Genomic DNA, 22,277 nt, shown 5'->3' on the forward strand with positions numbered 1-22,277 from the left:
CCCCATCTCCCGAGGTCTAGAATGCTAACTATAACAGAGCCCCAGACCTTAGCACAACTGAGTCCACGATGGAAATGCCATTCAGGCTGTAAAACTGAGCACGTGGATAGTACCACAAGCCAACATGAAAACTAAGACCAAATCCACCGAAATCCACAGTTCCGGGAGAGTCTCTAAGTGTACTAACCTTGCCTTTTGGCTTCTCTAGTCTTGCTTCTGGCTAACTGTTCTTGTATGTCAACCCAGGTCATGGTTTTTGTGCTCAAAAGTTCTCCCTGAGGAAGGCCTGTGGCTACTCTGGGACCCTGAACACCTAGTGTGATCACCTGCCAGCGAATAAAGACTTTCTGTTGGCTTAAACCGGTGTCTGAACAGTCTTCTCCTGTGGATACTCCGGAACCCTGACTAGCACCAAGGGACCCAGAATAATAGCGGTTTTTGTAAAGTAAAAGAACCAGAGTAGGGGAAACCGGTTAATATCAGGCCATGGCTAGTTACTTTTTTGAAAAGAGTTAAAAGCCAGGGGACTTCTCTATCATGCAGATTCTACTAGACTGGAATTTCCTGTTTTTAGGGAAGACCAGGCTCTCTAGGGATCTTAATACTTCAGGTTCTGTGGCATTTAGCCGGAGTGATTCCACTTTTCTTTCCTCTGACTTGTTGGGGCTTGTTGATTCGGTTCAAAATGGACTCTCATAATTTTTGTTCATCACAACTAAGAAAAATTACCACGTCACACCTAGGTGCTGTGGAGCATTTTGTAAATTTATAGCAAGAAGTGATGACGTTCAGAGGTTTGGGACTTGTTCAGTCTTACAGGTAACAAAGGGCAGACATTAGGTTTAAAGGAACAATAGTCTGAGTCCAACCCCCAATACGCGCAGACTGCCTCTGGAGAATATCAATAACAACTCATTTGAGTGCCTTCTATAGTCTGACCTGATGCACAGAAATGTATTTAATTGTGACGGGCCAAGACAATGCAGAGGTTCCTCTGTCTTGTATTCTTGCTGAAGCCATTTCAGGTTTAACTAGAATTTGATTGGAGAATCCCATGGAAAATTAGCCAGATCTAGTTTGGTCAAAACAAAAACCTCACCTATGTCAAGTAGTGAAGGAATGAGTTCATTTAAAATTGAATTGGTTCCTACTGGGTGCCTACGGATGTAATGGGTACTGGGACTTTTAACTATGAAAGAGGCAGTTTCTGCATCCATGGAGCCCATGCTGGGTTGAGGGGAAAGACAGATAAAAAGCAAGTTTTCCTTTCCGGCTTCAAATAAGGTGCAGTTTCCCGCTAATTTCCTTCAACCGGCCGCTAGGGCGCACGCCTCAGTCGCCGGGACACCCGCCCTCCCGCCAACTCCCTTCCCTTCGCCAGGACCAAAGATGGCGCCGACAGGACGGCACTGTGACGCGACCGCACATCCGCCGGAAGTGTCCGGAGGAGAGCCTGGAAGCCGGCTCACCCTTGCGCCTGTGCTATCTTGAGCTTCGCGATTTGAGCACGAGTTGCCACTTTTCTAGCAGGATCATGGTGTTCTACTTCACCAGCTGCAGTGGTGAGTGACGCCGGACCCCCCGGGGTCCTGCTGCCCGCAGCTGCCTCCAAAGCCGGCATTCCCCAGCCGCCGCTGGGCTTGGACCTGGTCCTGAAGCGCATCCTCCCGCGGGCGCCTCTACTACTGCCTTCTGGGTCCCTGCGCGGCTGTCCCCTCGGTTGCCTGGTGGTCCCCTGGTCAGGGCCTGGTGGGAGGCGTGGGAATGCGCCCCCCTCTTTCCTTACTCCCCGGAATCATTCTCATCCCCAGCCTGACAGACCCGCCAAGGCTTCCTGGCCTTGGGCAGTGTGTGGGTTCCTGCACACCCTCCCCGTCTCAAGCCTTTGCCCTAGCATTCTGGCAGCACCCTGGTGGATCGACGTTCACCAATGAGACAGATGCCAACAGCTGTCTCCTACAGGAAGAGTACCTTGCCCTTCTAAGAAGGGAGGGCTGGGGTGCCATGGAAAGCAGTAGGACTAGAATGTCAGTACAACCCGTCGTCACTGGGCAGAGCGGATGTCCAGGTGACATATGGTAATACTACTGAGCTGGTTTTTGGAAGGCCAGAGAGTGGTGTTTGGTTCCCAGGAAATGCTGTGTCAATCTCGCTTCTTTGCCCATCTTGCTCCAAATCAATCACTAAATAACTCACCTGGTTAAAAATAGCTCTGACTTTTCCAAGACAGTGAGTGAGTGAGTGGTTCAGGCTGGCTTCAAACAGGGACCCTCCTGCCTCAAGGCTCCCTAATGTTGGCATTCCTTTCTTTTTTGTTTTTGTTTTTGTTTTTGTTTTTCAAGACAGGGTTTCTCTGTGAAACAGTCCTGGCTGTCCTGGAACTCACTCTGTAGACCAGGCTGACCTCGAACTCAGAGATCCTCCTGCCTCTGCCTCCCGAGTGCTGGGATCAAAGGCATGCGCCACCACTGCCCGGCCTTGGTACTTTTTTTTTTTAATTTGTTCATTTTCGAAACAGGATCTGATTATATAGCTCTTGCTGGCCTAGAACTCACTATGTAGATCAGGCTGGCCTTGAATTCCCAGAGCTCTGCCACCTTCTGCTCTGCCTCCCCAATGCTGGTACTAAAGACACGAGCTACCTAACCTTTCATGATACTTTCAATTGGAGCATTATTTTGTGAAGTGTACCTCAGTGTGAAGTTTTGTTGTTGATTGTCTGTAATCATGCTATTTCTAAAGATTCTATGCTTGTAGGTGTCTTACCCATGTGCACATCTATATATTACTTGTGTGCCTAGTGCCTATTCAGGCCAGAAGAAGGTGATGGATCCCTGAAACTGGAGTTACAGACAGTTGTTTGAGTTAGTGTTTGTCTAGCATTCTTGAAGTCCTGGGTTTGATCTCTAGTACCACGTAAACCGAGTGTGCAGTGCACACCTGTAATCCCATGATTCAGGAGGTGGGGGCAGAAACTCCCAGGCCTCCTGACCATCATTTAAAATGTATGGCCTCATAACTTTTGTTTGGTTTTGTTTTTTTGAGTCAGAGTCTCTCAGATAGACCAGGTTGCCTTTGAGCTGGCCTTTGTAGCCAAGGATGGCTTGAACTCCTGACTCTCCTCCCTCTCAAATGCTGGGATTATAGGCATACTACACCATCACAGCCCAGTTCTGCTCAGTGGCACAGACTCCAGCCAACCCTCTTCCTGTCTACCAGGCGTTGTGCTTGTAGACTAGAGACCAAGTCACAAATTTAGATCCACTTAGGATCAAACAAGTTTTGGTAGGACATGCTTGGCAACCCAGCACCGAGTCTTTTCAATGTCCTAATCTTGACTTTAGAATCGTGATTAAGGAAAGCTTACTAACACACACACACACAAATGTTTCTTACCTCGACGTAAGATTTGGATTTGGTTTGTCTGAAGTAGTTGGAGGGGGTTAATAGAATGAATGGATTGAGCCAGTGTTTGAAGAGGTTTGAGGCTGTGCGTCCCCTGCAGAGAACAGGGCTTCCACTAGCATCGCAGACTGAAAGATAAGTAATACCAGCTAGATGGGCTTACACAAAATAAAAGCCAGCTAAGTTTAGCGGTTTTGTTTGTTTGTTTGTTGAGAGAAAGTTTCTCTGTGTAGCCCTGGCTGTCCTGAAGCTCACTCTGTAGCCCAGGCTGCGCTCAAACTCAGAGATCCACCTGCCTCTGCCTCCTGAGTGCAGGAATCTGTTTTTAAATATTTGCAATAGAGATTTTTGTTTGCGGGGGCATGGTTGTTGCTCATCATTGAAGAAGACAAAGGTGTAGGACTGAGCTGTAAGTTGCCTTTAAACTTTACCCCTGAAGTGAAGTAAAATAAAAAGCTCTTTCCCTGAAAAGGAGGAAAGCAACCATTCAGCAGTAAGGATTGGCAAACGTCTTGTTTGGGGGCAAGAGAATATTTTGAGCTCAGTAAGACTATAATGCATTCTTTATGGTTTAATCTCCTCCTGCTGCTATCAGTCACTTTAAAGTATAAAACTTATACTCAAAGGATGCAAGAGCAGGTGGGTAAGCCAGGTGTGGCCTAGGGCTGTGGTTCATATCTCCTAATCAGAGGCTTTGACACTTGGGTTTGCCCTGAAACAGTTCCTTTGGTGAAGCTAACTAGTTGTCTTTTTGGTTTTGTTTTGTTCCAGTTAACTCATCTACCTACACTATCTACATGGGGAAGGACAAATATGAAAGTAAGTTGACAAAAGCATTTGATTTTGAAATTTCAAACAGGTAGGTGCTGTTCCTGGGCCCTGTTTGTTGGGTGTATGATTTTTGTTATTAATCTCTTTAATTCCTTTTGAAAATTATACTTGACAAACAGCAATTGTCCATATTTTTGAATACAGTGTTTTGATACATACACACATTGTGAGGTGATCCGATCGGAATCCATAGCATATCTGTCATCTCAAACATTAACTGAAAAGGAGTGATAGAGTATTCAAAATCCTGTCTTCTAGCTTCTTTGGCATAGCCTTTGGTAATTGTGTTTATTCTACCATAGAATACCGTACGTGTTCCTATCTGATTGTTATTTTTTTTACCTGCTGGTCAGCCTCTTCCATAGCTCTCCAGCCGCTGGTAGCCTCTACATCTATGAGGTTTGACTTTCTGTCTCTCCTCTGCTTGTCTTGTTCAACTGGGTCTGGTATGTAGCTTAGTTGTAGTTTATGTGCCTTGTATGACTATAATCCCAGTGTCATAGGGGATGGTGGAACTGGGGGCCTCGTGAAGGCTGACTGCAAATACTGCAACTAAGCTGCATGCCAGACCCTTTGAGACAAGATTGTACTCTGTAGCTCAGGCTGGCTTAGAACTCATAGCAATCCTCCTGCCTCATCTTCTGGAGTGCTGAGCTTACACATGTGAACCACTGTGGCTAGCTCAAGTTGACCTTCCTGGTCGGGAGAGCACGGGAGTTTGCAGCACTGATCCTTACAGTGTGAAGACGAGAAAGGCAGAACCTCAGAGGAGCTGGAGAGCAAGTGTCAGTCATTGAAATCAGAAAACACAGCTGCCCTTCTCCTGGGGTAGGATGAGGGCTTAGAGAAGCAGCTGTGAAGTCGTACCAGCATCAGCTTGTTGCTCGAATCTTGAATCGGTCTTTTAATAAAAAAAGCCCAGAGCCAGATATTGGGGTAAATGTTGAAAGATCAGAGAGACAAAGGAACAAGCCACAGCCACGTCTCACCTCACCAACTCCACGAATCCTATGAATGTCTCTGAAGCTCGCCAGCTGAAAAGCCTTTAGTTCCTGTCTCCTCAGGCCTTATATATACCTTTCTCCACCCAGCCATCACTTCCTTCCTAGTGGTGGGATTAATGTCTCCTGTGCTTCCCAAATACTGGGATTAAAGGTGTGAGATCTCAAGTGCTGGGATTAAAGACATGTGACTCCCAAGTACTGGGAATAAAGGTGTGTGCCACCACTGCCTGTTTATTTATTTTTTATTTTTTTGTTTTGTTTTGTTTTGTTTTGTTTTTCGAGACAGGGTTTCTCTGTGTAGCTTTGGAGTCTGTCCTGGAACTCACTTTGTAGCCCAGGCTGGCCTCAAACTCACAGAGATCCACCTGCCTCTGCCTCCCAAGTGCTGGGATTAAAGGCGTGCGCCACCACCGCCCAGCCCACTGCCTGTTTAATCTTGTGGCTTGTTCTGTTCTCTGATCTTCAGGCAAATTTTATTAGGGTGCACAATATATGAGCACATCAGCTCCTTAGCAAACACGCTGTGGTTCTGCAGCCTCTTTGGACCTCAGGTTTCTTAGGTATGAGAGGCTCATGGGCTGTAGCTACCACGCACGGTTGTCAAGGTTATGGGAAAGGACCCGTGGGGAGCGCCTAACCCATGTGAGCACTTGTTAGCTGGTGGATAGAATCCTGGAGCTTCTTCAGCTCCCAGAAAGCACTCCCCACTTTGCCTCTCTGGGAACGCTGTCCCTGGAGTTGGCCCTGGAGTTGGTGCCACTACCTCGGTAAGTCTTGAGAGCTGGCTGGTCACACTGTTACCTGTGCTTAAGCTTTTGCTGCTCCTTGTCTGTCTTTCTCCTATTTCTTCCTAGAACTGTCGGTGTCTAGTCTAGGTGCACGTTGACATTGACGGCCATTAGAAGTTGACAGTTTATATGCGTTAAAAGAGGCACGCATATCATTCTTCAGTCAGACATATTTGACAGTAATGAAATAAACAAGACTGAAAAACGGATGCTATAAAGCAGAACTGCTAAGATTAAGACTGTATCATTATGAAGAGAGAAACAACAGACACCAGCAAAATAAAATAACTCACATTTTGAAGCAATTTTTCATACGACGTTGACTAAGGTGTGACCTAATGGTGAAGTCTTCCATACTATGTTAATACTTGGTTTTAGGTTTCTCCTTATAGCCCATAATATCCCCGATCGTTTCACCTATCCCCCAGCATCCTCCCGGGGTCATGAAGGAAAGGATGCTGTCTCCTTATTCTACACTGAACAGTAAGCCGCTGCTCCAAGAGCCGTAGTTACTTAGAGTGGACACGAAAGCAGATCTGCCGCCAGGTGTGATTTTCTTTTACTACATCAGAGGTGGAGCCCGAGACTGTGTCCTCTAGGAAGCACTTAGAGCCAGGCTGCTGCATGAGTGATGCAGGTTTTGCACTTTGTAACCAGGGGACAGGGGCAAGGCAGTCCCACGTGTGTCTCTCCTCCTCCTGTGGTTGTGTACTCTGCGTTGAGGGCTTATGCGTGTGGGGCCTCATTCCAGCCTGTGTGAGGGAGACATTCCTAGGGCTCTGGCTCCATTCAGGTATACGCACACAAAAAGAAGCATGTGTATTTTGTTGTGAACCTAAAACTGCTCTGCAATATAGGACATGTTCTAAACTGTGGGCAAAATGCAGTCATCACCAGCGCATGCCGTAGAAGGGACGGTGAATGTGGTCTTGAGGCTGTGAGCTGAGAAGTCTCATATGTGTGGTAGAATTTATGCCTAGAGACACACACTTAGATTCCACAGCCGTGAATCTGGATGTCTAGAGTCCTCTGGTGTTTTGTGTCATCGTGTATGTATAGAACATTTGCTCATCAGGAAACTTTGAAGTCGTGTAGAGGTGTCCCCCCTTCCGAGTTAGCCTAATAAGAAAGGGAGATGCGTTTAAAGCCTCCTTTGGGGGATATTCGTAGTACCTCCCACTTATTTCTAGTAGCCCTGTAGTTTCTAAGTGAGCACTGGATTCAGCAGGAATGGAATTTTTAAGACAGGTCTTTTCTCTTCATAGCCAGCAGGTGGCCTCAGTCATACATAGCACACTTGAGAGAAACGTTTTACTCCTAATATTTTCCTTTCTTTTTTCATTATTTGCCCACGTAAATTTCTGATGTCTGCCAGAAAACTCCTGGTGTCTACTGTTGCCAAGAGTGACCTCTCCCAAGGTGTATATACCTGAACCAGTAGTAGGCTCTTCTTTTTTAGGTACATCTAAAAACCTTCACACAGGAATCACGTTTTCCTTGAAGTTCTTAATTGATGCTTACCTGCCACATGTACTATTTAAAGTATCGATACTAATATAATTCTTAAATAATAAAAAATCAGTTCCTTACCTCTAGTAGCTCATTCCTCCCCATCCTCCCAAAACTCTTCCTTATAATGCGTTTTTCTCTGTCCTGCCAGCCAGCTCCCTAATAATGACATATGGAGACTTATTAACTATGAAAGCTCAGTCTATAGCGTAGGCTTGTTCCTAACTAGCTCTTATAACTTAAATTAACCCGTTTCTATTAATCTACATTTTACTGTGTGGCTTTTTACCTTTCTTTCATTCTGTATGTCCAGCTCCCTCCATGTCTCATTGGCATCTCCTCTACCTCGATTATCTCCTCTTACTTCCTCTCGCTGCCCGGAAGCCCCACCTATACCTCCTGCCTAGCTGTTGGCCTTCCGGCTCTTTATTAAACCAATCACAGTAAACGATCTTTACACGGTGTAAATATCCCACACTACCCCCTACCTCCCAGAACAATTCCTTTTCACTCTCTCACCTCCTTTTTATGCTAGTTAGTTTCCAGATAGGGTTTTTACGTTCTTTGTGTACACATTCTGTTCATGATACTGTACATATCCGGTCAAAGGTCTGCTTTCTTTCATTGCCACTGTTCTAAGACCGGGTCTTACGTCTCTTTAAGCTGAGCTGATCTATCTTTTTAGTCCAGGCTGTCCTCAAATTCACCACCCTCCGTCTCAGCTTCCCACGTGTGAGCAGCTGTACCCTGCTGAGTTTTTGAGGTTTCTCTGTCTGTCTGTTTGCTCTTTTGAGACATGTTCCAGGCTGGTCTTAACTCCTTATGTGGTCGGGGATGACCTGGACCTTGATGCTCTTGTCTCTACCTCCCAATTGCTGGGATCACAGGCTGTGTGAACCACACTCGGCTTTTGTGGTGCTGGGGACCAAACCGAGGGCTTCGTGAACACCAAGCAAGTAATACAGCCACTAAACTCCAGTCCCAGACCATCACCATTGTTGTTATTATTTATTATTATGTTCAAGTTTGAACCAAATCATGTTAACATTTAAGCAATATAGTTAGGCAGTCGGAATCACCTACGTCCCAGCTGCTGAGGTTTTTTTCTAGTATTCGTTTCACTGAAAGGAAGTGTGAAAAAAGCCATGCAGTGTACGTTTTCTGACTGTAAAAGCTGTCCTTCTTTCTGTTCAAGCTTCCAAGTCCCCACCTCTGTTGTCTCTATCAAGGAAGAGGAAAAAGTGAAGGGGGTGGTATGTCTTTCCTTCCCAACATAAAAATCCTGGTATATTTCTACTTAACAGTTTTTCTTAATTCCCTTTTCCTTCCTCTTGTATCTTACTGTAGATGAAGATCTGATAAAGTATGGCTGGCCTGAAGACATTTGGTAAGTAGCAATTTTTATTCTGCTTCATTTAGATTGTCATTTAGATGTTTAAACTTGACCATCTACCTGCCTCCTTTAATTACAGTTACACCTCCTATGTGGTGTTTCTGTTTATGGTGTTCATGAGTAAGTAGGTTCCCTTCAGTGTTCCGCCCCTGTGACCCAAGAGAAATGTGCGGGCTTTTAACACACCTTCTTAGCCACTTTCTTTTTCCATGTTCCTTTTCCACTGCTTATTCTGACCATCATATTCTCTCTCCTGGAACCTAGTCTTACCATTTGAGTGGAGTATCATTCTCCCTAGAGATAAGTTCTCAGGTCCTGTTTACTTGGGTATAGTTGTTTTTTTATTCGTGGTCTTTGGGGGCCCACTACCCAGCTCCCAAATAAATACCGGAGACTTATTCTTTCTTATGAATGCTTGGCCTTAGCTTGGCTTGTTTCTAGCCAGCTCTTCTTAAATTATTCCATCTACCTTTTGCCTCCAGGCTTTAACCTTTCTCTATTCTATATACCTTTCTTTCCTTCTTTCTCCATGGCTGGTTATGTGGCTGGGCGGCTGGCCCCTTGTGTCCTCCTTTCCTTCTCTTTTTCTCGCTCCTCCCTCTTCCTCATTCTTTTTATTCTCTCTCTGGCAGCCCTGCCTATCCCTCTCCTGCCCAGCTATTGACCAGTCAGCTCTTTATTAGACCATCAGGTGTTTTAAGCAGGTAAAGTAACACAGCTTCACAGAGTTAAACAAATGCAACATAAAAGAATGCAACACATCTTTGCATCATTACACAAATATTCCACCGCATAAATGAATGTAACACATCTTAAAATTCTATCCCACAACACTTGGGGGTGGTGACAGTAGTGCACATTTTTCAAGCACTAAACTCTGCCAGATTTTGTCAAGTGTCAATACTTTTAATTTCTCATCAACCTCTGAAGTATTGCTATCATGGCCATTTTATAGTCGAGGAACAGAACAGGTCTGCAGTGGTTATTACTGGCCCAGCCCGGGATCTCACAGGCCCAGCCCAGCTTCCGAATCACTGATTCTCCGGCTCCTTAGGGCACCATCTTCTGGCTTCAGTTCACAGCCCCTGGTCTGCTCCCTCCCCCACTTCCCTACCAGGCCATTGCTGCAACTCTCCAGATGGCTTTTCTCCAGCTGCGGGCTGGAGAACTCCCCCTGATTTCCCTAGAGCGCTATGAGGTTAGACGGCTGCTTTTCAGAAGAGCTGGTTCAGTTTTCAGGGAGGTGGGCGGCATTGAGCACTTAACAGGGAAGTATGTGCAGAGAGTAACTCAAGCTCCACTTGCTCCCCATTACCTGCAGCTCTGCTCAGAAGCCCCCGCGTATCTGCAGGGGTTCCCCAAAGGGCCTCTTGGACTTCTCCCTACTTAGTTATGAGGGGCTCTAGTTCATGGCCCCAGTGGGCATATTCTATCATTCCAAAGTCCACACTGAGAACCAGGAGGTAGCAGACACATGAGGAATTTTAAAGACTTAAAAAATCAAAAACTATTCCAGCACAGTGTCTTAGCTTCTGAACTCAAATGTACCATCAGGCTAGATACTGCTTAGGGTCCCTTCACTCAGTGGTGGGCAGGTTGTATTGCTCAGAATTTCTGGAATTCCTGGCCTTCCTTCAGAAGGCCCTGTGTCTTCAATAAGACAACTATTCACCTGCTTTGTGAACCACTGAGGTCATCAGTGCTGGCACATATCAAGAGCTCGATACGTCTGTTGATGTCCCACTTGACTCACTTGCCGCACGCTTCCTCACTGTGACTGGGTCCTGTTGTCCCCTTTGAGTGTCTGTCGTCCCCAGCAGAAGTGGTTCCCATAGATGCCGTGTCTGTACCTGTTAGGTAGCTGGCTGCTATCCTTCTTCCTCTTTAGTTTTCCAGCTAGAGTTTGACTATTTCAGGCTCTCCTGGAACTCACTGTGTAACCCAGGCTGCCTTTGAAAACACATAAGTTTCTTGTCTCGGTCTCCCAAGTGCTGGAACTATAGTTACTGTGTTCACCTATGCTGTATATTAGCCTACAGATTTGAGGATCGCTGCCTATATAGGAAAGGTTACATATTAAGATACATCTTGAAAGCCGGGCGGTGGTGGCGCACGCCTTTAATCCCAGCACTCGGGAGGCAGAGGCAGGCGGATCTCTGTGAGTTTAAGGCCAGCCTGGGCTATAGAGTGAGTTCTAGGAAAGGCGCAAAGCTACACAGAGAAACCCTGTCTCGGAAAACCGGAAAAAAAAAAAAAAACAGAAAGAAAGAAAAAAAAAGATAATCTTGAAAGTCAGTTTACCATAACTTTTAAACTTTTTTAAATTAAACATGTAGAAAACAAATTTCTAAATTAAAGCCAACACTAGTAAATTGTGTTTTTATTTTAATTTTTTTTTTGTTTTTTAAGATGGAGTCACCAGGCTTATATCTACAGGTACCTGGAGATCCCTTTTGGCATCTTTAATAGTCTAGAGATGAATGACTTATTTTCAGAAGTTACTTGAGAACTCAGGGGAGCTGGAGTGGCCATAAACCTCAGGGCCTGTTCCAGGTCATGTGCTGTCTGTCAGCCCTGACAATCTTCCAGGGATTGACCTGGACAGAAGAGCGACCCTGAGCTCTTCTGCATTCCGGTTTTAGCCTGGTATTCCCTGCTGCTGCTTTGGGGGATTTACCTCTGGCAGCATCTGAGTCTATCCTGGTAAAACTTCTGAGGTTCCTTTAAACAAAGACTTTTCTAGGGATTAAATGAGATTAGAAGTAAATTAGTCTTTTGTTTGTTTGTTTGAGACAGGGTTTCTCTGTGTTGTTTTGGTGCCTGTCCTGGATGTCGCTCTGTAGTCCAGGCTGGCCTGGAACTCACAGAGATCTACCTGACTCTGCCTCCCGAGTGCTGGGATTAAAGTTGTGAGGAAAAGAGAAATGGTATATCTTTGCTACCTCCAGACTGCCTAATGAGTAGTATTTTCACAGACCTCACTTTAAGGGACTAAATCATTCCTGTGTCTCTGCGCCTTCAGGTAATTGTTGTTCTTTTATTGAAAATTCTAGTCTCCTAGTTAGTGAAGGGTGTCAAGCTGAGCAGGGATGGGATTATAACAAGGACAGGAAGCTAAGAGTGGGCATAGTTTAAGTGATCACTTTTAGGAACACTGGAAAGACTTAACAAACACAGGAAGTTTGCTCTGAATTGTTTTGGGGTCGGGTATTTCAGACCCTATATTTCCTTTGTAGCGATGCACTGGTATATGTAATCCTGAAGTTGGTATGTGCTAGGTGTGAAGAGACACCGTGACCACAGCAACTCTTATAAAAAAGCATTTAGTTGGGGCCTTAGAGTTTCATAGGCTAGGTTCCTTATCATCATGGTGGAGAACATGGCGGCACACGTGGTACTGGAGCAGTAGCTGAGAGCTACATCCTGATCTGCAGGGGAGAGAGAGAGAGAGAGAGAGAGAGAGAGAGAGAGAGAGAGAGAGAGAGAGAGAGAGAGAGAGAGAGAAAGAAAGAAAGAGAAAGAGAAAGAGAAAGAGAATGAGACTGGGCCTGGCATGAGCTTTTGAAACCTCAAAGCCCACCCCCAGTGACATACTGGCCACATTCCCTAGTCCTTTCAGAGTTCCATTCCCTGGTGACTTCGCATTCAAATCTATGAGCTTGCGGGGGCCTTTCTAGCCATGATACTCCCGTGTGTGCTTTGACTGCCTAGGTACGAGCTCCTTAGCAATACTGAATTATTCTGGTATTTCTGTTGACAGCGTTCCATTTAGGAGACCTTGGAGAAAGAGCAGAATCTAATATAGTTGCTATTGCTAGCAGGAAGGGCTGCTACTAATAAAGAGCTGTCACTGAACATGCAGAAGTCAGGATGATGGCAGATGTTGAGGTCAGTTCACAGCATGGTATTTTTCTTAAGATTCTGAAAGGAGATTGAGATATATAAAATTTCTAGATTTATAAAAAATAAGGATTTTTCTGGGCAGAAAAATGCCCAGCTAAAGGTGATAATTAGTATGAATTTTGCATGGGAATGCAAATGAGTAAATGAACAGTTTCCAAAACATGAATCAAATATGATGTAATGTCCATTTCTGGCTATCAGTAATGACTAAGAATAAGAAGCAACATAGATCATTTGTCCACAGTCTGAATATTGCTCTGTATCCAGAACAAATAACAAGAGATTTAGCTTCTTTGAGGGCATTAGAAACAGCATAATCTTAGCCTTCATACTGAGTCATACTTGTCTGTATCCTATACCGAGTGAACGTATGACCCTTTCACACCTAGACTAGATGTCAATAACAAGGAAGTGCCCAGGGAAGTCTGTAATTGGTACCATGATGCCTCGTTAGGGTTTTGTTTGTTTTTGAGACAAGTTTTACTAAGTAGTCCAGACTGACTCTGAACTCATGATCCTCCAGCCTGCTGGGATTATAGGCCTTTGCCACTATGGTCAGCTTCCATAGGCTTTCATAAACCTCGTTAGGAACAGTACCAACTAAAGTTAACAGTCACTGTGTCAGTGGTGTGTAGGAAGGACTGCCACTAATAAAGAGCTGCCACTAAGCACGCAGAAGGCAGAGTGGCGGGTGGTCCTTGTCAGTTGAGGTCACTTCACAGTGTAGTTGTTCATGGTTTAATGCTTCAATTCTATGCCTGCCTCTGCATGTTGCAAAGTGAGTCAGCTTCCTTTGGTGAATTGTAAGCATGAAAAATGTCACATCAACTTTGAAAGATTGTGTTAAATTGGGGGCTAGAGAGATGGCTCAGAGGTTAAGAGCACCCACTGCTCTTCCAGAGGTCCTGAGTTCAATTCCCAGCACCCACATGGTGGCTCACAACCATCTGTAATGAGATCTGGCACTGTTCTCTGTATACATAATAAATAAATAAATCTTTAAAAAAAAAAAAAAGATTGTGTTAAATTGATGGATGATAAGAACCCTGTCTTAATTAGGGTGACTATTGCTGTGATAAAACACCTTGACCAAAAAGAACTTGGGGAGGAAAGTGTCTATTTCACTCACAGTTCCATATAACTTTTATCATCAAAAGCAGTGAGGACAGGAACTCACGCAGGGGCAGAAACCTGGAGGCAGGAACTGATGCAGAGACCGTGAAGCAGTGCTGTGTACTGGCATGCTTCCCATGATGCTCAGCCTGCTTCCTTATAGAACCCACGATGACCAGTCCAGGGGTAGCCCCACCCACAATGGACTAGGCAACTCAAGCTCCCACTTACGTGTGGCTCTGTTCAGAAGCCCTCATGTATCTTCCCACATCAGTTACTACTTAAGAAAATGTCCTACATGCATGTCTATAGCCCGATCTTATGGAGACAGTTTCTCAATTGAAGTTCCCTCCTCGGGTGGCTCTAGCTTGTGTCAAGTTGACATAAAACCTAAAGGGAAAAAAAAAGTACAAACCCTAAAGAAAAGTGAATTGAAGATGCCGTGGAGGCAGGCTGGAGAGATGGCTCAGAGTTTAAGAGTACTGGCTGCTCTTCCAGAGGTCCTGAGTTCAATTCCCAGCAACCACATGGTGGCTCACAACCATCTGTAATGAGATCGGGTGCCCTCTTCTAGCATGCAGGCATACATGCAGACAGAACACTGTATACATAATAAATATTAAAAAAAAAAAGATGCTGTTGAGGTATGTCCTACCTTATTCCCAGCCCTTGGGAGGCAGAGGTAGGAGGAGCTCTGTGAGTAAAATGCTAGTCCAGTCTACATAGCAAGTACCAGGCCAGCCAGGGCTATGTAGTGTGGCCCTACCTCAAGAAAAAAAATTACTCTGGGGCATTCTAAACGATTTTAGGACAGTGCCAGTGAGTCATATAGACTATGTTCACCCAGGGGTGCGTGTTGATGTCATTGTCTGGTTGTGGGAATGGGTGGGGGGATTGGAAGAATTTTTAGTCTGACCCATTTAATGATGCAGCCTGCTTAGTGAGCTGACTTTTCTAAATCTGAGTTCGATCCTTGGCTTTGATTCTTTTGCCATTCTGAAACTTGGGGGTGTCAGAAACCATCTTGTCTTCCTCTCCAGACGGCAGTCCTGTGAAGGAAGCTCCCAGGTTGGCCGCAGTGGAGTTCCACTGACTTCTCCCATCCTTTCTTACTGAAATGCCTTCCCTGCTTTTCCTGTCACTGGAAGTTTGCCTCCTCCCGGGATGTTGTCATGTTTAGTATCTGACTCATCTTGGCCCATAGCCACGCCAGCCGCATAGCTCTCTAGCTCACCGTGCCTCTTCGGGGTGCTGGCCCGCCCTTTGGAGATGGTGACTGCTTTCTAAGAAGTCCCAGGGAATACCTTCTTGGAATGGGATGCTTTCGATGCAAGTGGCCGAGGACATGGCTGTCTCGTTCTTCTAAACGTTGTCTCTTCCTTTGCAGGTTTCACGTGGACAAACTCTCTTCAGCTCATGTATACCTTCGATTACAAAAGGTAACCGAATGTAAACACGAATTCCTGACTTTGTCTTTGGTGAGGAACACCATATATTCTTTTTGTGTGGTTAAGTTGCTTCAATTATAAAAACGTTCAAAGTCATAAAGGTTAGTAAATGTCTTCCTCCTACCCAGAAGAAAATGGTTATGGAAACTTCTGAGCGATTTCCCAGGTAGCAGCCCTGCCTTGCCAGTCCAGTGGATACTGCCTGTCCTCTTTGCTTCCTCTCCTTTCAGTTCACTTGGGGCTGGCATACTATTTCCAGTGGCTTCTTTTTCTCGGGCTCACACAGCCCACCTAGCCCACGGAGGGCAGCTGTTCCCCGTTTCCAGAGTGTCCTTGGACAGTCTAAAACCACATGGTGGCGATACAGGAGCGAAGATGCCATGTGTCCTGACAACACAGCACCACTAATTTTTTTCTAACCTGCCTTTACCCGTGTATTTTCTATAGTTAAACTACACGGGGTGTGTGCTTGTTGTATGAGTTACCTTTTAAAAAATAGATGTATTTTGGACTTAGAAGAAAGTTACAAAGGTTGTATGACTTCCCTGTTAATGTTGTATGGCTTCTCATATCACATGTTCAATTCTCAAAACCGTCAGGCCAACCCCACTTACTACTTAACTAAATCCTGGACTTTATTTGAGCAGGTTCTCCACGAATGTCCCTTTTCTCTTCCAGAAGCCATTGTAAGGTACCACTCACTTGCCCCCTCTGCCCTGATTTCCACGACAGTGTTTTTTCCTTGTGTTTTGTGACCTTGCCAATACACTCAGTGACCTTACAGAATGTCACTACAGTTGTATGTGTCTTATTTTTCTCCTGACTAGATGAGGTTACAGGCTTGAGGGGGAGAAAAGCACAGAGGGGAGGGGCCTCTCAGTCATCAGGTCAGACAATACACACCTTCGCATGACTTACACTGGTGCCATGAGCCTGAACTGCCTGGGCAGGGCTGAGCCTGCCAGCTTTCTCCGCCATGGCACTGCCTTTCCAGACTTGGTTACTACAAATCAAGTTGGGGTCCAGCTTCCACTCAGGCAGGGGCAGGGCATAGTTCTACTTTTGTGAGTAGGGTCCATCTTATTATTTTGGATTCATGGAGAGGGGACTTGTTTCTTTCTACTTTGTATGCATTGACAAGGACTTGTATTTATTATGTGCCTTGGCCCTGTGTATATTCCGATGCTTGTTCCCTTGCTCATATTATATTCAGCTCTAGTGAGATGAGATCCCTTTCAGCTTGCCCTGTGCTCCACTGACATGCACCAACCTTTTATTAATTTATTTTAATTGAAATTTTATTCATTTTTTATTTTGGTTTTGTTTTTATTTTGAAACAGTCTTATTATGTAGTCCAGGCTGGCCTCAAACTCAAAGAGATCTACCTGTCTCTGCCTCCTGAGTGCTGGATTCAAAGGCATGTGCCATCACACCTGGCCAAAAAAAAAATTTTATTTTTTTATTTTTAATTTTTTTTTGAGACAGGGTTTCTCTGTGTAGCCTTGGCTGTTCTGGAACTCTCTCTGTAGACCAGGCTGGCCTCGAACTCACAGAGATCCTCCTGCCTCTGCCTGAGTGCTGGGATTAAAGGCATGTGCCACCACTGCCCAGCCAAAACTTTTTTAACAAAGTCTTGTTGTATAGTCCTGGCTGGTCATGAATTTTGTAGCTATAGAATGCTAGCCTTGAACTTGTGATCCTCTTTCTGAATGCTGGGATTACAAGCCTACATGATGATAATTTGTAACTTTCAGTAGTGTCTCGAATTTGAGCCACGGTATATGGCAATGTTCCTTGTTCTCAAGTTGTATGATAGCATGCACACATTGTGTGTTCAGAACGGAGACTGCAGTGAAGTCACTGGGAACATGGGGAGTGATACCAGAAACATTTAGTTGTGAATTAATTTGGGGCTATTGTGTGTTTCAGAAGCCGTCTACAGTTGCCAGGCTGTGAGACTGCAGCTCATTTAAGGAACTGGGAACTAAGGACAGAGATGTAATGATTTGGATTTTCTGCCTTATGATTTCCATTCAAAACATTGTTGTCGAAAGTCCAACTTAAGCTGTCCTTTGCCATTCTTTCTACACATTTGTGATATAGTTAGACTCTCTATCTCAATCTACATCCATAGTATTGCATTATTTTTTAGTCATGATCTGTAAACAAGTTTGTTTGTTGTTTTCATGTTTGTTATTTTGACTGACTATAGTGAGCTAATAATAGTGACATATTTAATAGGAAAGCTACTTTGTCAGAATTTAGATTGTGTATAACTTTTCAGTATTATAAGTCCTCTTTAAGAATGCTTCTTTTTTTTTTTTTTTTTTTTTTTGGTTTTTCGAGACAGGGTTTCTCTGTGTAGTTTTGCGCCTTTCCTGGAGCTCACTTGGTAGCCCAGGCTGGCCTCGAACTCACAGCGATTCGCCTGGCTCTGCCTCCCGAGTGCTGGGATTAAAGGCGTGCGCCACCACCGCCCGGCCTTAAGAATGCTTCTTGCCTGGTGTGGTGGTGTATGCCTTTAATCCCAGCATCTAATTCTAAGAAGAAGAGGCAGGTAGATCTCTGTAAGTTCAAGGCCAGCCCAGTCTACAAAGTGAGTTCCAGGACAGTCAGGGCTACATAGAAAAACCCTGTTGGAGGTGGGGTGAGGAATGCTTATTTGTTTTTAGAGACAAGAGTCTCACTGTGTTGATCATGCTAATCTTGAACTCATGGGTTCAAAAGAACTTTCTGCCTCAGCTTTTTGAGTAGATGGGACTATAGGCAGGCATGCTCAACCAACATCTAACTCTGGCTTTTTCTTTCAAGTCAAGGTCTCAGTATGTGGCTGGTCTGGAACTTGCTATGTAGAACATCCTGGAATCCTGGCTCTGCAGCACATAATTGCCTACTTCTTCCCATATAGAAGGGAACAACTGCTTCCTTTCTTGGGTCTTTGTGAGGATTAAGAGCTGCCATACCTTAAAGCTTTCCAGAATAGCATCCAACAGCTGCTGAGCATCGGATGCCTTCATTGTGGTTTGTTTTTGTTTTGTTTTTCAAGACAGGGTTTCTCTGTGTCACAGTCCTAGCTGTCCACCTTGTCCGTGCGCCACCGCTCCTGGCCTTCACTCTGTTTTGAATCCAATCCAAACTGTAAAGATCCAGATTCTCAGCAGTGTTCTCTACTAGACTTCTTCCATTTTGAAACCCACAGAAAAGCCACAGCTCTTTGGAGCTTTTTTTTACTCACTAGTAAGTGGCTCAAACCAAATGGTGGCCTTTACACTTTTGAGTCTTAGGCCCACCGTCGTGAGCTCTTCCATAGCTGCTGCTGCCGCTGCTGCCACCCTGGCCACTTATCTTACAGTGGGAACAGCACAGCAGGAAGCCTGGGTGGGGTGGTGGTGGAGGGTGCTGGGTAGGAAGAAGTCCTGGGACATGCCCTGACCTCAAGGACCAAGAAACTGTGAGTGCCATGAAAGTTCCTTACGCACCAAGGTCCATCGCCAGATTGTAGAGCTGCCTTGAAGCCTGGGGTCACCTCTTAGCTCTGCCACTTCCTGGACACAGAGAACCTTGGTCCAGGCTGGAGGAGTACATGGGGGACACTCAGCAAGCGGTAGCTACTGGTTGATTGGTTTTAACCATCTTGATTGACTTAGTGGGCTTGTCACCTCTTACTAGTTTTGCCGCTGCCACTCAGTTGTCGCTGCGTGTAATGGCTCTTGTGCTTGATGACAGCACTGTGTAATAGAGGCATACATTCAGGGCCCTCTGTTTAGATGGTCTGAGAAATACATGGGATGGGATGTGCCCTCACGTAGTGACAAATTCAGATGTGTCAACATTTATTTATTTAAGAAACTCGTGTACATAATTTTAAATATAGCTGGGAACATATTTTAGTGGTAGAGTTGCCTAGCATATAGAAGGAAGGCTTTGGGTTCACCTCTCAGATCACATGCACACGCACACACGCACGCACTTGAAAATTATGGAAGTTTGAAACACAGGAGTGAGGTAAAGTTATTTCAGCACTGAGTTCTCTGTAGCATTTGCCCTCTGACGGGTGTTTCTGTAATCCCATGCCTAACAGAACCTGATTCTCAGCTGATTTTCCCCACTCTCGCCGCTGGATTATTGTCTCTGTTCTTTGGAAATAACTTTACGTACTCAGATCTTTGACTGATAGCAGTTTTGGTGACCCCTCAGTGGTCATCTTTCCCTTGTAGTGGTAAATAATAGGGATCCAACACAAGAGCTTGCCCTGAGTTTGCCTGGGGGTTAGATGGTCTGAGATGTTTGGGATCCAGAGCTCCAAGGTGTCTCCTTCAAAGGAAGGCATAGGGACCTCAGCCAGGGAGACTCCTAGATGTCAGAATGAGTGCCATTTCCCCACATGCTTTCCAGAAAAGAACGAGGACAGGAACTACTAAGACATAACTGCAGTTAATATCTTCAGCGTGGTTTTTAATGTATTAAGTATAGTTGTCTGTGTTGGTGCCTTCTCTTGGTTCAAGGAGCATGCTACGGTGGGCATGGTAACTGTACTTCATCTTCAGTGTTCTGTGACCTACCTGAAGAGCCCCTGCTTGCTGTAAGCCCATGCTGAGCAGGTAAGGCCGCAGATGCTGTGAGTGTGCGGTGACCATCAGTAACAAAAGAGGATCATTTGGTTTATGTTGCAGGGAGAGAAGATAGAAGACATTCCAAAGGAGGTTCTGATGGACTGTGCCCACCTTGTGAAGGCCAATAGCATTCAAGGTCAGTTTTCCTACAAGTGTTTTCTGAGTCAGCGTGCACTTTTTCTGTCTCGAATGAGGTCCCTTTTAGCAGGCATGCTGTTGACTTGGCGTGCGGCTGAGGACAGCAGGAGATAGGTGTGAGGAGGGGGAGTATTTGCTGCTTGTCAGGGAACTGAAAGCACTTTTCCTCTCCTCTGAGTTTCGCTGTCCTTTCTGAGTCTTGGCCTTTGTGATGCTTTCCCTTTCCTTGAACAGGAAGTTATCCAGCTCTGCCTAAGACTTCCGGCAACACAGAGGTGTTGAGAGCTAAGGAGATGTGTCTCGTGGCTTTGTTGTTAATGTTGGCGTCCGCTCTTATCATTTGTCATCAGATTTTAAGATGAGAGGGGCTTGTTTCAGTTTTCTTTTTTTAATTTTTTAAATACAATGTTATGTGTATGGTATTTTGTTTGCATGTGTGTCTCTGTGCCATGTGAATGTCTGGTGCCCTTGGAACCCAGAAGAAAGTGTTAGATTGCCTGGAACTGGGGTTGCAGACAATTGTGAGCCACCATGTGGGTATTGGGAATTGAACCCAGGTCCTCTGGAAAGAGTATCCAGTATTCCTAACTACTAAGCCTTCTCTCCAGCCCCTTGTTTGGGTATTTTGAACCAAGATCTTGCAATGTAGCCCAAGCTAGTGTGGAACTCACTGTGTAGCCCAGGCTAGCATCAAACTCATGATTTTCCTATTTCAGCTTCCTGGGTATTGGAACTATAGGGGTGTGTGTGTGTGTGTGTGTGTGTGTGTGTGTGTGTGTGAGACTACACCAGGCTTAGAGCTAGAGTCTTTAAATCATGCCTTTACTTTTCCCCTTCTCTCCCATGCTTTATCCTTCCTTTAAGTTGTGAAAGTTTCGAGTCCATTGACTCTGTTGTCCTCCTTCCCCACAAAATCTTACTTAGCTGGTCTGGGCGATCCTTGGGTTCATTATCTTTCAGAAGCTCTCTGGGTGAGCCAGTGTACAGGGTGGCTTGGGAACAATCACCCCGTGTGTTTTAGGCAGTAGTGAAAATACTGGCCTTGGTGCCTGCCTACTTCTACTAGATAAGATTTAATCTAAACGAAAGGTGTAGGATGATAACTAGGATGGGGTTAGCAATTATGAAGATGGTTGAGAGGTACTGGTCTAAATGAATGATGGAGCTAATAGCTGAGATTTTAGGGCGGAATGTAGACCTGGTTATAAATGAAGTTGGAAGATGATCCAGAGCAAACACAGCTGGTAACAGGCATTGGGGGGGTTCATGATTACATGATGAGAGCTTGGCAGCCTTCCTTCGTGAGACTGGTGTCTTCAGTCTCAACTCAGGCAGCCTTAATGACAAGCTACAAGTGTATACAAAGAAGCTTAAAATTTGCCATTTGGGGCCGCCATTTTTCAACTCCATAAATCAACAGGTTGTTATGAGTGAGGACGTTCTACTTCATGAGTAGAATAGAGTGCCTTAGATCTTCAGTTGCTGAAGTAAACATTGAAGCAAGCAAACTGTTTATTGTGTTCCAGCCTCTTCCACACAGCCTTGTTCTTCCCTGTGCCCCGGGTTCGCAAGTGAGCCTTGGTTCAAAGAGCGGTTGACTCCTCATTCTTGCCTCAGTTTCTTTCTTCCTAGAGAAAACAGGGAAGAATGGAGCCACGGTGATTACTCCCCGTCCTCCCTCAGCCACCCCCTCCCTCAGCCACCCGCAGTGAGTGCTCACATAGCACAATGTGCAGCTGCGCCCAGGTTTCACTCCTCATGGGTCAGCACCACGGATGCTGCTGAGGACTGCAGAGAGCTGGGAGACGGCAGAGGACAGGCCACCAGCAGCAGCTCTGTAGCTACCAAGTGCTTTCCTGCTCCACACCTCGGGAGCGGGGAGTAAGCTCGCTCGTTTCTGCTAAACTGGCCCATTTTAGGTCAGAATCATAGGCTTTGTTTCAGGAAAATGGCTCCAGATGGGGTCAGAGAGTGATAGGCACCTCTCAGCTCACACGGCTGGTTAGGTATTGCCAGGCTGGCTCTCTGAAATCCCAGGCTGTGGCTGGATTTTCCTGGCTAGCCATTACCACCTCAAAGATTCCTTCCCGAGTCTAAGGAAACTCAGGCAGTCCTTTTCTCTTGAAAACTAC

General features: G+C 45.3%; 1 protein-coding gene across 2 annotated transcripts in view; it reads left to right on the plus strand.

Annotated features, from left to right (window-relative positions):
• The first annotated feature begins 1,385 nt into the window (after positions 1–1,385).
• The window catches only part of Ccdc25 (coiled-coil domain containing 25), a 33,067-nt gene continuing 12,175 nt past the window's right edge, over positions 1,386–22,277 (plus strand). The window contains exons 1-5 of one of the 2 annotated variants that reach the window (XM_006988774.4): positions 1,386–1,562; positions 4,177–4,224; positions 8,885–8,924; positions 15,334–15,385; positions 20,068–20,143. In XM_006988774.4, coding sequence (XP_006988836.1) covers positions 1,535–1,562; positions 4,177–4,224; positions 8,885–8,924; positions 15,334–15,385; positions 20,068–20,143 — 244 coding nt within the window. In that variant the 5' untranslated portion in view covers positions 1,386–1,534. Of the gene's footprint in view, positions 1,563–4,176; positions 4,225–8,884; positions 8,925–15,333; positions 15,386–16,786; positions 16,881–18,010; positions 20,144–22,277 lie in introns of those variants that run through there. The other variant, XM_076545232.1, reaches the window with a different exon arrangement.

This window comes from Peromyscus maniculatus, chromosome 9 (assembly GCF_049852395.1).
Source record: "Peromyscus maniculatus bairdii isolate BWxNUB_F1_BW_parent chromosome 9, HU_Pman_BW_mat_3.1, whole genome shotgun sequence".
In the NCBI taxonomy this organism is placed as follows: Eukaryota; Metazoa; Chordata; class Mammalia; order Rodentia; family Cricetidae; genus Peromyscus; species Peromyscus maniculatus.